We start from the raw sequence: 15,910 nt of genomic DNA, 5'->3' as shown, positions 1-15,910 counted from the left end.
CCAATTCATGATATGTTACCATTTATATATATATTATTAGTGCAAAAAAAAACACAAAAAAGAAGTTGAATTGGACAATTAAAAACAAGTCTGTGTTTGTGCTTATGTGTGATGTTTGTGTGTATGTGAGAATTAATATAATTATTCGACAATGAAATTAATCTTCTTGATTTAAATAATCAATTGATGAATTGACGAAACTTAAACAAGAGGAATGAAATGTATTATGAAGGTAAAAGTAATCAGTTTTCCCTTTATGATACATATTGTAATTAAATCTCTGATACCAGTTTCTGTATCTAGTTGGTGCTGCAAAATAACCATCATTATTAAATTTTACAAGAGTAAAAAAAGCTGACAAATTATTACAACATATACAATAAAGAACAAATAGTATATAATATTGAAAAGATGCCTTCATATATATATATATATATATATAAACAAGTCTAAATAAAAAACTACGTTCAAACCTATGATTGTGTTGGATAAAAACCGCAATTTTTATATGTGTGCGTGTAAAACAAATTTCGTTGAAGAAGGGTTAAAATACAGCACAAACAATATTTTCCAAAAGACCAAAAAAGTGAAAAAACATATTTTAACAAAACGCATTTGACTAAAAGGTCGAACAACTGATCTTCTTGAACCCTACTGACTGCCATTGGCAGTTGCTAAATACATTGATCACAAGATGTAACAAAATGGATCTTAATATAAATTTAGTACTAAACAGAAAACAATAAACTTGTGGACAAGATGTTAAACCACAAACATGAGGTGTCAATATATTTTTGTACACCAGATCCGGATTTCGACAATAAATGTCTCTTCAGTGATGTTAGGGATCGAAACGGTATTTGGAAGGCCAAATAATGAACCTCAATTTTACGATAGACTATTGAATTTAAAGAGTCAATATAGGATGAACAGATCATATAAACCGGAGGGAAAATATGATACAAGCCCAAACGAAAAAAATATGAACAAGTCTAAATTGAAAACTACGTACAAACCTATGATTGCGTTCGATAAAAACCGCATTATAACATATAAGAGCTAAGATAAATTCAAAGAGCTATAATCAATTAAAATGTTTAAAAACAGAATAATTAGTTGTCAAATGTACCAGGCTTATAATTTGATACGCTAGACGTACGATTTGTCTTCAACAGACTCATTGGTGACGCTCGGATCAAAATAGTTTGAAAACCAAACGAGAATAAAGTTGAAGAGCATTGAAGACCCAATTTTTCAAAAAGTTTTGCCATATATGGCTTAGGTAATTTTTGCCTGGAATAATTTTTTTTTAGCATTTCGAATAATTCAAACTTTTGCAAACAGTTAATTTATAAAATTAAAATTAACTATATAATTGATATTCAAGTCAATACCTACAGGGCTGGTGATATCAATTAAAATATTTGAATTTTAGTGGTATAAAATCACTTTTTTGTTTATTGAATGTAAACTAACTTTTTTTCATTTCACATGTTTATGTTGATTGTTGTAAAGGAAATTTTTCTTAAAACACATAGTCATCAAATATTTACCTGAATCATTCAACAAATTATATAATATATATAAGATATTATGTTAATAATTTAGATTTTCATAAACCTTCAAATATATCTTCAAATAGTTCATTAGACAAAGTGGCAACCGAATTTTAGATAAATGTAACATTGTTAAGTTATTAATCTTGAAAATTTAATTTGTTACATGTATCTATTTAAACCATTCGACACTACATTTTTTTTTAAATATCAACTGCAATGCAGTCTATATTTCGTCTGGTTTCATATTCTAATGAGAGTTAAGTTTAATGCTTCTGACACCGGAAAGTTGACTCTGCTATTAACATGAATATAGCTTGAAATGAGATTATAAAAAAAGTTGATATATCATGGACAAAAATATATATTTACATAATGAGCCAAATATAAAACATGTTTTTTTCTCCAAATTATCCACACATGCATGGATGATCATCTGAGTTTGCAGAAATCAGAAAACTGTACGCAATGGAAGGATGTCATGTTCCATAACATCCCAAACCTTTTGGTGGAACAACTTGCAAAAGCTACAAATATTCTTTTCACAGGTATTACACCAATTCACTGCTTTATTTTTGTCAACACACAGCTGACATTTCATTGAATTGGTGAGATTGTGATATTTCTTGTGCATGAATCCACTTTGTACTTTCATTACATCTGTTCTGGACTAAAAAGCATAAAATATATATCAATATACCACCTGAACGCACAAAAATAATCGACAAAAGTATAAATGTCATTTTGAATATGTTTCATGGTTTATACCACATCAAATTGTTTTAATTTTGATATGTTAAAGATCAATTTAGTCATTGTTCAAAATATGTATTAATCAAGGTCGCTTGAAAGTCTTTGAAGTGGTTAAAACATCTAGTAAAAAGCTTTCGAATATCGTATTTGACAAGGAGTTTCTTAAACATGAAAATTAGGGATAATGATTAGCAAAACATTCAATCAATATTATATGAAGGAATGAATGAAATTATGATATACTAATACGTTTTTGTGATTTCGATTGATATGTAATTCGTGCACGTTTTTTCAATGTTGTTCACAAAAAAGGCAAGATATACAAATGTTTGTCTCACCGTATCTTGACGATTCATTTCAACTGATATTTCATCTTCGTCATCATTCTCAGACACAACGTTGATATTTTTACGTTGATAGATATGATGTGTCAACTCCTAAAATATGAAGAAAAAAAACCCAATGAATTTCCCTTTAGTAATGATCAATGCAACCAACTTGAAACAGTCGTTGAGAAGCCGACAAAAAAGAAAAAAGATTAATCAAAAAGCCCCAAATCGGACATGAAATCAGGGCTATGCATGAGGGAGATAAATTAATTAATTATTTGTTGTTGTTGTTCGTTGCTTTATATGCAGATTTCTTTCTCGGTTCACTACTGCATATACTAACAAATGAAAAAAATGATAGTAAGAAAGCAGATCAATTATTTATAATAAGCAAAAATATAACAACTAGAATTAACCTGTGCCGATCTTTGAAATACAAAACTTTCTTTGTTTGGTATTCTGGAGTTTTGGTAACTCATAAGTATGTTCAACAGGTAATACATCATAGTTGCATTCGTGTGAGGTTTTGACGTTCCAGTTCTGTAAGAATTGTTTTTCATTTTTCTGTCCATTTTCTTAAATTTCATTTCATTTACTCCATCCCCTTCTGTTGTTGATATTCTGTTCATCAACATATCTGTAAAATGTATGATTCATTAGAATATCAATTGAAAGGGAAAAGTGTGTTGCATAAAATGTCAAAGTATGGTTATTTCCATTTGCTAGCCGCTACTAATAATTTATTTCTTTTTGTAAAATTGAAATGTTTAATAACATTTCATTTCGGTTAGAACCATTATTTATTTTTAGGAAAGTAAGATTTTGGTTCACAAATACAAACACAAAAAAAATGTGCATGGTTAATTCGGAACACCTTTTCACCGAAGACTAGAAGACGTAGTGGTTTCCAACTATAGATCCCTATTTGGCCTACAACAATTCGTAAAGCAAGCTAAAAATTGCAATTAAGAGATAAATGTAAGAAAATTAAAAAATCGAATGGCCTAAACGATATACCAAACTATAAACGTAAAAACAAATATGATATACAGCAACAAACGACAATCACTAAATTAACGTCTCCTGACTTGGAAAATACACATAAAGAATGTGAAATGGTACTTTGGACAGTGGTGCAACAGCACAACCTCATGTCAAACTATTTAAAAATGTTTTTAAATGGACGTACTTCAATATAACAATATAAACTTGATATAAACAATTAGTACGGGGCGCCGAACGGGACTCTTGTGGTTTTGTACTCGAAATTCAATTTTGTACGGACAAAAGTGAGTTTTGTTCAACAAAAATGAGTTTAGTTTAACAAAATTTGTAGTATACTACAAATTTAAATTTTGTAATACAAAATTGTCTTTCAGTGGACAAAAGTTACTTTTGTCATGACAAAATTCATTTTTGTATCACAGACTTGACTTTTGTTACCTAATTTGAAAATTGGGCGACAAAGTCAATTTTGTATGCAAATTAGTTTAGTTTAGATTCTGTGAACTAATTTGCATACAAAATCGACTTTTGTGACACACAATTGACTTTTGTGTTTTAATTTCCATATCAGGTAAGAAAAGACAATTTTGTATGCAAATAAGTATATATTTGCATACCTTTTTGACAAAATTGACTTTTGTCATGACAAAAATGAATTTTGTCTTGACAAAAATGAATTTTGTCATCACAAAATTGAAGTTCTCATAAAAAAAGTCTGTATTACATAGTTTTGTAAGACAAAAATGATTTTGTTATGACAGAATTGAATTTTGTATAAAACCAAAAATAAAATTTGTATGCAAATTAGTTTAGTTTAGATTCTGTAAACTAATTTGCATACAAAAACGACTTTGTGAGACAAAATTGACTTTTGTGAGACAAAATTGACTTTTGTGAGACAAAATTGACTTTTATGACAAAATTAACTTTTGTGAGACAAAATTCAATTTTGTGAGACAAAATTGACCTAATTGATTTTTTTCTTACAAAATAGTCTCACAAAAAGCAATTTTGTCTCACAAAATTGAATCTTGTCTCACACAATTGACTTTTGTGTTTTAATTTCCATAAAAATGAATTTTGTCTACAAAAATGAATTTTGTCATCACAAAAATGAATTTTGCCTTCACAAAAATGAATTTTGCCTTCACAAAAATGAATTTTGTCATCACAAAATTGAAGTTCTCATAAAAAAAGTTTGTATCACATAGTTTTGTAAGACAAAAATGATTTTGTTTTGACATAATTGAATTTTGTATAAAACCACAAGAGTCCCATTCGGCGCCCCGTAATTAGCAGCAAAAAAAATTAAAGATATAAAATTCAGATCTGCGAGTTCTCGTAGTTATTGCAAGCTAGTGCATTAAGAACTGAAACACAAAACCAAATATCTAAGACTAAGATATAAAGCATTACAGATTAATTTTCCAATGGATTTAGGGTAAAGAAGTCATATAACGTCAGACAAAAACGTAGTGATGTGAAAAGATAGGTATGGACAGAATGCAAGACCATGAATCTTCATTGGTGTATATAAATGATATTGATTTTGTTTTAATATTTTAATTAGGTCAACTTACATTCTTTCTCTATACAAGATGTCTTTATTGCATGAGGAAGACAGATAGATTTGGGTTTTCTCACGTTATCCTCATATCTGTAACTTAAATATTTTCATGAATCATTCAATGGTAAAGTGAAGGCGTCGAAAATACATTTAAAATGAAATTTAAAAAAACTAAACAAATGAAAGGCAAAAACATAATCTGTTATGTTGGGTTTAACATTTGCCGTATTGCCAGCCTTTTCCATTATTGTGGGTTCACAACAAACGTTTAAATATGGGACACAATGGATAAATCTGAACTGTAAAAAAATATGTAAGGGTTCTTCGGAACCAAGTGTCTCGCCTACTTTTGCTGTTAATCGCAGGCTCAATAAAAATGAGAAAAAAATGAACAAAATATTCCTCGGATACTATATTTTGATTATAAGAAGCTTCTGTCCCAGTTTGGTAAAAATCCAGGATAGTTTATGAATCTAACAAATGATTTTAAACTTGCAGACTGTTTGTAATGTTAACTGAATTAGAATCTAAGTCCATTTATAAGTAAAATTCGGATAAACAGGTACAAAATTATAACAAATTTTCCTTCTAGATACTAGATACGCAAGCTTTTTTCCCAGTTTGGTACAAATCCAGGATAGTTTAAGAAAGTTTTTGAAATTTTCAAAACTTTTACCACAGAGTGACTGTTGTGTTTCCTGGCAAAAAACCTAAAAATTTCCTTCTTGATACTATCTTATGATCATAAACAAGCTTCTGTCTAAGTTTGGTAGAAATCCAGGATAGTTTGAGAAAGTTTTTAGAATTTCAAAAATTTTAACCACAGAATGAATAATTGTTGACGCCGCAAACGACAACGACGCCATCGACGGAATGTAGGATCGCTATGTCTCGCTTTTTCGACAAAAGTGAAAGGTTCGACAAATAGAAACAATTCAACCACCACTTACCTATTGTATATCATTGTTTGTATGCTTTATATATATATATATATATATATATATATATATATAACGAAACAGATTTGAAAATTTAATCGATTATTTCGTTATATAAAGAATCGCCAAAAAAACTAATTTTGTATTGCTTTTGGTATTAATGAGTTTTTGTATCATGAATCATACTGCACGGTTTGTTATATGTGTGTATAGGTGGATAGTCTATTCCTGGGAAATCCTTGAAAATGTGAATGTTTCATTAGTTCACATAATTTTTTTGAAAGACAAATATTTATATTACCTTTTTAAGGATTGTAGCATATATATGTAATCACCAGATTGATTTTTTAAAAATATTTCTGAATGGTTTTATATAGTTATCAAAGGTACCAGAATAAGCGACTATCGTGCGTTCCTATTTAAGATGAAGAGTGGAATACAAAATATGATGTGGTCAACTCTTTTACACAATAATTAAATTATTTAAAAAACATTTGATGTTGAAATTTTTTAATAATATACCTGTGTGCAGGAAGTATATACTGTATTCTCCATTCAATGTGCTCTTTACTGAACCGACCTTGTATATTTTCCTATTGTAATATTAAAAAAATATAAGTAATTGCATAATTTGCTGTTCAAATTCTCTTTTGAAATCGATAATGATAAAAAGTTTGTGAAAAGAATAAAGTATGGGTGCACATAAAACAGATCGTCATCCAAGTCACAATGTATCAAAAGATAATTATTATAGGCCAAAGTACGGCTTTCAACACAGTGTCTTGGCTAACATCGAACTATAGGCTATAAAGGGTCCCATATTGGTTAGTGTAAAATAATTCCAATCAGGAAAACTAATAGTCTAATCTTTAAAAGCAAAACGTGAAATAAGATATAAATCAACAAACGACAACCACTTGAAATTAGACTTATGACAGACATGAGGACAGGTGTAAAAACATGCAGCAGGTTAAAACGTTTTACAGGCGCCAACATTCCCTCCAGCCTAAAACAGTAGTGTGACAATACAACATGAAAAGACACACTATCACAGCTACTTTTGCATAGGTACTATTTCTGTACTAAAAAATGCAGTACTGGAAATTTACTTTTAATATTTAGTACTATTTCTTTACTTTAAAACTGTTGTAATAATTAGGTACTTGTATTTTACAGTACTTGATCTGTACTAAATATTTTGGTACAGATATAATACAATATTCCATGTTTGAAAATCACAACTTTAAGAGATTTGAAATAGAAAAACTTTCAAAATGCTGAAAATGTAACGGTAGTAACCAAAAATATGTAGTACCTAAATTTCAAGTACAAATAAAGTACTGTAAAATATCTAAATATTACAATAATTTTAGAGTAACAAAATAGTACTGAATATTTAAAGTAGCTTTCCAGTACTACATTTTTTTAGTACAGAAATAGTACCTATGCAAAAGTAGCTGTGTATAATAGATAAATCGAAATGGCTTAACTCCATCAAAAAGATATTTAAACAAAAACAAATATACATACACTGAATAAATAAGTTTGAAATATGACAAAAGATTTTATTATTTTGTTTATTTTTTGACATATGACAATTTTTTTAATATTCATATGCGTTTAACTTCTACGAGTTTAAATCTGTACAACAATTCTGTACTACCCTTTACTATCTTTCTCGGAAATTAATTTCTATGGTGTCCAATATTATTCCTACGGTTATATTTCTAAGTTGAGTCTCTATAATATGAAGCATGGATATCATTTCTGGAGAAAATGTTTATCAAAATGTCTAAGAATATTTAATATCCCCACAAACGTTTCGTGGTTATTAAATCATCTGTATAGAAAAAGTGCAAAATATTATTTTGGTCTCTTGTGGACAGTTGTTTCATTGGCAATCATACCAAATCTTCTTTTTATATAATGTTTCCTTCGGTATGAAAATTCCGTTATTACTATGCACTATATACATCTAAAGCATGAAAATTGATATTTACACTAATAAATGAACTACTGTAGTAGTCTTTAGTCTTAATATCATGATTATGTATCATATTAATCTATTGTTATAAAAATAATATTTGTAGATTGAGCTAACAAAGTCCTTATATTTGTATAAAGTAACATTTGATTATAGTTGAAAATTGTTTTAATGTTAAATAAGCTACAATTAAAATTTGCTTGCTAATCCCTCTCTTTGATTACCATTAGATAGCTCTGGTTCATTTCCCAATCAATCTATCATGAAGGGAAGATAAATAATTCGATTTTCATTTATAGTCTTTTTCAAAAATGATGAACGGTTCTTTATATTGCTATGTTATTATTTTAAACGTTTCAAATTTATGAAACTATATTCGTTCATCAATGTTTTTGATACACCAATAACAAAAACTGAAATATATTGAATTGATACATTTTGTAATTATTCAAAATTATATCAGAAACCTTAACTTAATTATAAAATAATGAGCCTGTTAAAGGGAGACAATACTCGCATAACTTTTTCGAATTGGCACATAATACAACGGAATGTCACTCTTGCATACAAATGTCACATCAATATAATTAATTAACTGTGCAATCGTGCTCCACCTTCAATGATGATTCTAGATTATAAATATAACCAAAAGTTGTTAATCTATAGATAGTGAAGACTAATGAAAGCTAACCAACTGTTAAAATATTTCCTTGCAATTTTTTAAAACTTCCTCAGAAAAATGCTCGAGCCACTTGACTTTCATAGCTCATAATTAACGTTTTTACACAATATTTAAATAAAGTAGCTAAAGATTATTCGCTTCGCAAAGTGTAAGACGCAATAAAAATCGTATGCTTGCACCATTTTACCTAAATACAGATTTAGTTAAGTTCTGAACATTTCGACATTTCTTCGTTTATTTTTTTTTTTACATGTTTTATCAAAACCTGTTTTAAACAAATGACAAGTACGTGTTAAGATTCGACTAAATACCTATATCCGATATCGTCAGGTAAATTTGCTAGATTCTGACTACTAGTATGCCACTCGGCAAATACACAATAGCTTCGCCAATATTATTTCTTTCATGCATACAATAAGTATTTGTTCTCAGTCACCAGTTTTCAAATAGGCCGTCAAATTGCTTAGAAAATGTTTCAATCTTAACAACATGGTAGCTTCTTTAGACCGATAAACACGCAAAACGGGTGTATATTTATAATAAACGTGTGGCTCCTTTTTGTGTAACTAAGTTCTTGAAGTGTCAATAATAGATGCAAGCAACATTTAACTGACTTTAAGAAGAAGTAAGTCAGCAATCTAATATTTTGCCAACATAAAACAACATATAAACTGTTTTTTCAGGGCACGTATAACATTGTATGCAATATTCATGGATAATGCAAAAAAAAGGAACACTAGGTCACAATTTAAAAATCTGAAAAAGGTCACAAAACGAATGTAGCGTTGAATCCAGTTTTTGGGTCACATGTGTCAGAAGGACATTCCTGTTAAATGCAGTAGGTATAATGGTATATACGTGCGGATCTAATACGCCACGTATTTTAATATATTATTACATAAGGACACACCATTGAAATGTTGTTGGTGAAAATTTAAAGTTGACAATTGGGAAATTGAAATCCTGATGTGTGTCCTATATCCTAGTTTAACAAGGTCCAACTGTACTATTAATACAGGAAATATCAAAACATGAAGCCGATCACGCCTAAGATATTTCGTTTCGAAAAATCCTACTTCTATTTATCATTTGTTTCGTGTACGTCATACAGGTTTCTATTTTACTGACTTGCTGTTTATTTCGACAATTCATGTCTTTTCAGTAATGCTTACGGCTGAATTATTTGAAATCATTATCGTGATTTGAAGTTGAAGACCGGATTCGTAAAAAAAAGTACTGAGGTCATGGCAAATTATTCTTACAAATCAGAAATATAAATTTGGTTTTATTTTTGGTAATTAAAAATTATCCTGGACCCGTAGTTTTATTGACAGCAAATGTCAACAAAAACAAAATCCGTACCTTTTTGCCGAAACTGCAAGGCTGTCGACACCTGAAGGCTTAGCAAAGGAATAGGTTCGGTAATTAGATATAAGAAGATGTGGTATGAGTGACAATGAGAAAATTCAATACAAGTCACAATAGTAAAAGTAAACCATTACGGGTCAAAGTACGGTCTTCAACACAAAGTCTTTGCTTGCTCACACCGAACAGCAAGGTATAAAGTGCCCCAAAAATGACTAGTTTGAAACCATTTCATCGTGATAACCAACGGTTTAATTTATATGAAAAACGAGAAACAAGAAACACTTATAAACCACATCAACAAACTACTGATCATCAGATCCTTACCTAGGACAGGTGCAAACAAATGCAGCGGGTTTAAAAGTTTAAAATGTACCAACATCCACCATTATCTAAAACAATAGTGTAAATTCACAACATAGAAAGACACAATAGAAAATATTAATTGAAATGGCTAGACTCAACATTAAACTCAATCAGAATACAGATCAAAACTAATGAACATACACTGAACGAATAAATTTGATACATGATACAAAAGAATACAAAATCAATAAAATAAGGGGTGAATAAATAAAGGCAACAGCCCTATAGCGCTGCGAGATTTTTAACATTTTAAGAAACAACAATAACCTTGAACGAAAAGCCGTCATATACACAGGTAAATGAAAATAATGTTGTAGTAATATATACAGTTTAAATGGAGAATTGAAATATTTTTACAATATGAATAATTGTGTTGTTAAAAGTGCGATTAAGTGAAAATTTACATGAAAACCAAACCTCGGCCTTTGACCTTGACCAACTGTTCAAGGTCATGAAACAAGGAGTTCAAATCAAAATACCGTAGGTCTCAATTATATATGATAAATGAGTTATATCACCATACGTGTAATTTTGAATATATATTAGGGAAATGAGAATGACCTTGACTTTCAACCTTGACCTTATTTTAATTTTTTTGGACCTAGGACCTCAAATCAAAAGACCCTTGGTCTCTATCACTTATGGGTTTCCAGTAACAAATACATTTAATTTATACCTGATACAAAAGCGGAAATAACTCACATATGGAATCTGTACACGGCTTTGGTCAAAATTAAACGAAACATCCTTATAATATAATAAGCAATTCAGAAGAATAAATTTGTCGGTTTCTTATACGGCTGCGAAGTTTTAGAAATAACAAGAAAATAACAAGAAAAACAGTGTTCGGGGGATGACTCTTTTTTTATTTACAAAAGCGTATAAACTGTACGATATCATATTTCAAATATATAAGCGACATCTTGAGAAACATCAATACACCAAAGGAAAGAGATAAGACGGAAGAAAAAAAATCATCAGAAGACAGAACACAAGCAATAGGTCTTTTCGCGAAAAAGTGGAAAGATCTAATAAAAAAATCATGTAACAGAAACTAGAATCAACTAAAACACATCCCAGGAATTAAATATTTTAACGCCAAGGAAACGTTGGTTTTCCCGTTTGAATGGTTTTACACTAGCAGTTTTGGTTCCCACATCTTCCTATATCTATGACTCGTGCAATGTCAACAATAAATCGTCAGGCAATAGGAAAGACAAGGGTTTTTTTCTTTGTAGAAAAAAATGAACATAAATGTATATATCTATGTGTATCCATAAATCCCGCTTGAAAAGAATATAAATTTAGTTATGTTTTAAATTGCTGATAACAAAAATCGATATTTGTGTCAATGTAAACTAAATTGAGAGATTTAATTGAAACATTGGTAGTATAACCTTTACTTATCTAGTATGTTTCAATGTTTGATGAGTCTTCACGGTCACATAGTGATTTCCGCGCTTTTAATGCAATATTGCCGTAAAAGTCTTGATGTAAAATATCGTTTTTATTAAGCATTTTACACTGGTACAGCTAAAATTTACTTATCAAATCATTAAATTGAGTTCACGTTTGAAGTAATTAAATGTATCGAAATCTCTGACTTAATAAATTACCAGTGATGTATTGGTTGCGTTCGTTACAATCTATGTCATCAGTACACACTCGGGCATAACGAAGTTGGGATATATTAACACCGTATGATGGAGCCAAAGGAACATACCGAAACTAGTAGATAGCTATACAACTAACCATGTGCACGAAAAAGCTATTTTCCGCTATTTCTATTCATCCACTGAAATAAGCTCATATAAAACACCTTCTCGAAAATAAAATGCTATATTGTTATATGTGTCTATGGAATTCAATGTTATTCTAAATGTTACTAAGCTCCAATTTATCAAATATTTGTATTATCTGTTTGAAACTTACCGATTGTTTATCACATTCTAATGGTGAAAGGGGAATGCATTCATTGAATAATTTCACCTTCATGTTGAAGAAATCTAATTCAGTAATTATCATGTAGTCTGTCATCTTCCTATTTTATTTCGGCTCGGTTTTTGATCTTTAATTAAAAATACATAATACTCGTGAAAACACGACAAAGTACATATAATATCCGAGTTATATTCAAACTTAAAATTCGAAAGCCAATTACAATAATAGTTCAGGGTTTCTGTTCCGTTATTTTCCTTTTATTGTTGATGTGTTTCTCGCGGCTTTAGTTTGTACTCGGATTTGTTTTCACTCTATCGATTTATCTCTTTGAACAGCACTGTACTACTGCTGTCATTATTCATATAGCATAAAATCGAAACAATTTCAAAAAGGTTTGATTGGAGATGTTGCTCATGCTTTTAAAAAACAACTATCGATGACAAAAATAACCATAACACAAAAAATACTAAATGCCAACATACATTATTAAATAATACAAAAGTTGTAAAACTATTTTTCTAGTAGTCCAAAAAAAAAAAAAGAAAAAAAAAGATGATCTTATTTAATATTAAACCGTCACTGCTGGATTTACTGACTTGATAAAGAAAGGCAACAGTAGTATACCGCTGTTCGAAACTCATAAATCGATAAAAAAAATCATGATTACGAACTAAAACTGGGGGAAACGCATCAAATATAAGAGGACAACAACGACACAACAGAAACACAACATTTAAATGTAATACACACAGAAACGAACTAAGCATTAGACAAAATCTGATGAGAATAACAAATATATCATCAAAACTAAATAAATGAATTTGGGATAGATAAGTACCGTGACACGTCTTATAGAAATGCGAATTTACACTCAAATATAAGAGGAACCAAACGACACAACAGAAACACAACGTTAAAATGTAACACACACACAGAAACGAACTATAATATAACATAGGCTATTTTTCTGACTTGGTACAGGACATTTTCTTAAAAGTAAAAAAATGGTGGGTTGAATCTGGTTTTGTGGCATGCCAAATCCTCCCGCTTTAATGGCAATGTAAATTTAACATTAAAATGACAACATAACATTACAGACACATTTATTAGTAAGCGTAGATAAACTTTCATTATTTTTTTTTGAAATCACAACCAAAACTTTTTATCTAGATATGGAATAGTGAAGGCACTTGAAGTAATTGAAGCAAAATGTATTAAATTGTACATAGTTAATATTTGTAATAAGGAATCAAATATAAGTAATTGCATCATACAACATTATGATCAGATATTATAACAAACTTACTTAAAACGTTATTAAGATAATGCTTTAAGTCTTGGCTTTTCTGTCGTTTCTGAAAAATATATAACAAAAAGAGTTAATAATATATCCAAAACATAAAATTTAGGGTGGGAATTATTCTAACATTAAACGATATTAGCTGTATTTTTGAACTGTGAAACATACTTGCAAAAGTACTGTATATAAAGAACGATTAACGAGGTTTCGGTATGCACATTTCGCTGGTATTAAATGAGTTGTAAACTGATAAATAGACAATAATAGTGCATTGGCGATGTAAGGATTAGGCTTAAAAACGGGAAAATGCGAGGCTCTGTCGAGCTAGTAACCCGTTTCGGGCCGAATCCTTATATCGTTGATATGTCAAATCAATGCATTATTATTGTCTTTATACTGCAATCTAGAAAAAAAAATCATTCTTGTTTATTGTGTAATTGTTATTTATTTTATTTGGATTTTTTTAAAAAGGCCTAATATATGGCGGAGAAATATACATCACAATGAACATGATGAAATGTACATTACCTGTTAAAACCAATCGATGCCATGGTGAACGAATGCGTTTGTGTATGAACTAATTAAAATATTATCAATAAGCATAAAACATAATGATTTATATAGGTTTTAAACAAAATATATTAACAAGTGAAGTATGTTTTTTCAACAATTGTAAAAGAAATAAGTTTGAGTCGTTCCACGCGTCGTTGTATGCATTGTAAACATGGACAGGTTAAAATTTAGTCATGAATATCTAAATATAGTTGTGGCTCTACTATTTAGATTTTCATCATGTTCATGAGGAAAAGTGATATCAGGTCAGTGACTGTATATGACATAGAAATATAGTCAACGCATTTTGACTGCTCAAATACAAGAAGTGCAGTTTAATACTAGAATATATGTTATGCTATTCAAAAGCTGTTTTTCTTGATTTCCAAATATCTCCAGGTATGTTAACAAATCTGTTTTAAAATCATTTTCCAACAATTTGTCAGTTCAGAAGATAAAAAGTTCATCTGATTAACTTCACACTGTCGAAAATCCATTTGAAATCAACATATCTATTCCTATTAACCAAATCATAGTCGTGATATACCGCGAACTTTCGCAGTCTTTAAAGAATATTTCACTGTTCATTGGCAGACATTATACATATTGAAGAAAGGTAATATCAATATACAAATCCGGATATGTTTTATTTTAAGAAAATAGTACTCGAAAAAGTGTAACCATCTTTTATGTAGTAGGTTTCATAAACTAGTATAGTGAAAATTAGATAGCGCTTGAAATCTTTGTTTATTCACAACCCAATGAATTCAATATTCATTTTGAGTCACAAAATGAAGAAGACAACATTTTGATCTATCAATTCATCTTACAGTTTAAAAATGTAAGTGATACAAAAAATCTTTCTAAAAATAGTTTTAAAAAAGGTTATACAAGGTGTTGGGCATATATTAATATGACAACAACAAATAAAACGAATACCTGTAACCTAAAATGGAGTAAATCTCAATATAAATCCTTTCATAATATACAGATTTCAGAAACATGTGTCTAGCACTCAAAATAACCTAAGTTGATATTAAACAACTACTACAAACATAAAATGAATAAGAAAGCGGAGATAAGTTTTTTTAAAATTTTTTTTGACATTCACAACCCTCTTCTTTCTGTCTTTACATCGAATAGAAAATGTTCTTGAAAGAATTAAAGAAAAACATGTTTAACTTTATATTATGGTATTATAAACAACACAGACACAAAATCAAACAATACAAATAAAACACAAAAATTCAAACATTAAAACAATAAAACAATGTTTGAAGTACACTTTTTTATATTCAATATTTGTACTTATAAATGAAATACAGAGAATCTGAAATGAACAATATCATTATTAAACAGTTTTAACAAACTTACTAACTTACTTGATACGTTATTAAGATAATTCATCAAGTCTTGAATCTTGCACTGAACTTATTTTACTTTAAAAATAGACATAGAGAAATATCTAGCTAAATATAGTATCCTTTAAATCCGATGTGTTAAAATTAAAGTATTGATTATTTCAAAGAATACCTTCTCTATCTTTAAATCCTCTGTAATAAGACAGTAAAG

At 29.3% G+C, this 15,910-nt stretch overlaps 1 protein-coding gene across 3 annotated transcripts; it reads right to left on the bottom strand.

The window, feature by feature from the left end:
- Nucleotides 1–847: 847 nt before the first annotated feature.
- LOC143049794 (uncharacterized) lies at nucleotides 848–15,773 on the bottom strand. 3 transcript variants are annotated; one of them, XM_076223527.1, is made up of 8 exons: nucleotides 15,721–15,773; nucleotides 13,793–13,841; nucleotides 12,478–12,613; nucleotides 6,671–6,741; nucleotides 5,224–5,306; nucleotides 3,055–3,275; nucleotides 2,648–2,746; nucleotides 848–2,226 (listed from the first exon to the last, which is right to left on the bottom strand). In XM_076223527.1, the coding sequence occupies exons 3-8, from the start codon at nucleotides 12,580–12,582 to the stop codon at nucleotides 2,008–2,010; spliced, it is 798 nt and encodes a 265-aa protein (XP_076079642.1). In that variant the 5' UTR covers nucleotides 12,583–12,613; nucleotides 13,793–13,841; nucleotides 15,721–15,773; the 3' UTR covers nucleotides 848–2,007. The 3 variants fall into 3 exon arrangements, with proteins under 3 accessions (XP_076079642.1, XP_076079643.1, XP_076079644.1); XM_076223528.1 differs by having other exon boundaries at nucleotides 5,224–5,300; XM_076223529.1 differs by lacking the exon at nucleotides 2,648–2,746.
- Nucleotides 15,774–15,910: the final 137 nt, after the last annotated feature.

This window comes from Mytilus galloprovincialis, chromosome 10 (genome assembly GCF_965363235.1).
Source record: "Mytilus galloprovincialis chromosome 10, xbMytGall1.hap1.1, whole genome shotgun sequence".
Lineage (NCBI taxonomy): Eukaryota > Metazoa > Mollusca > Bivalvia > Mytilida > Mytilidae > Mytilus > Mytilus galloprovincialis.
This window is presented reverse-complemented; position numbering and strand designations above follow the sequence as displayed.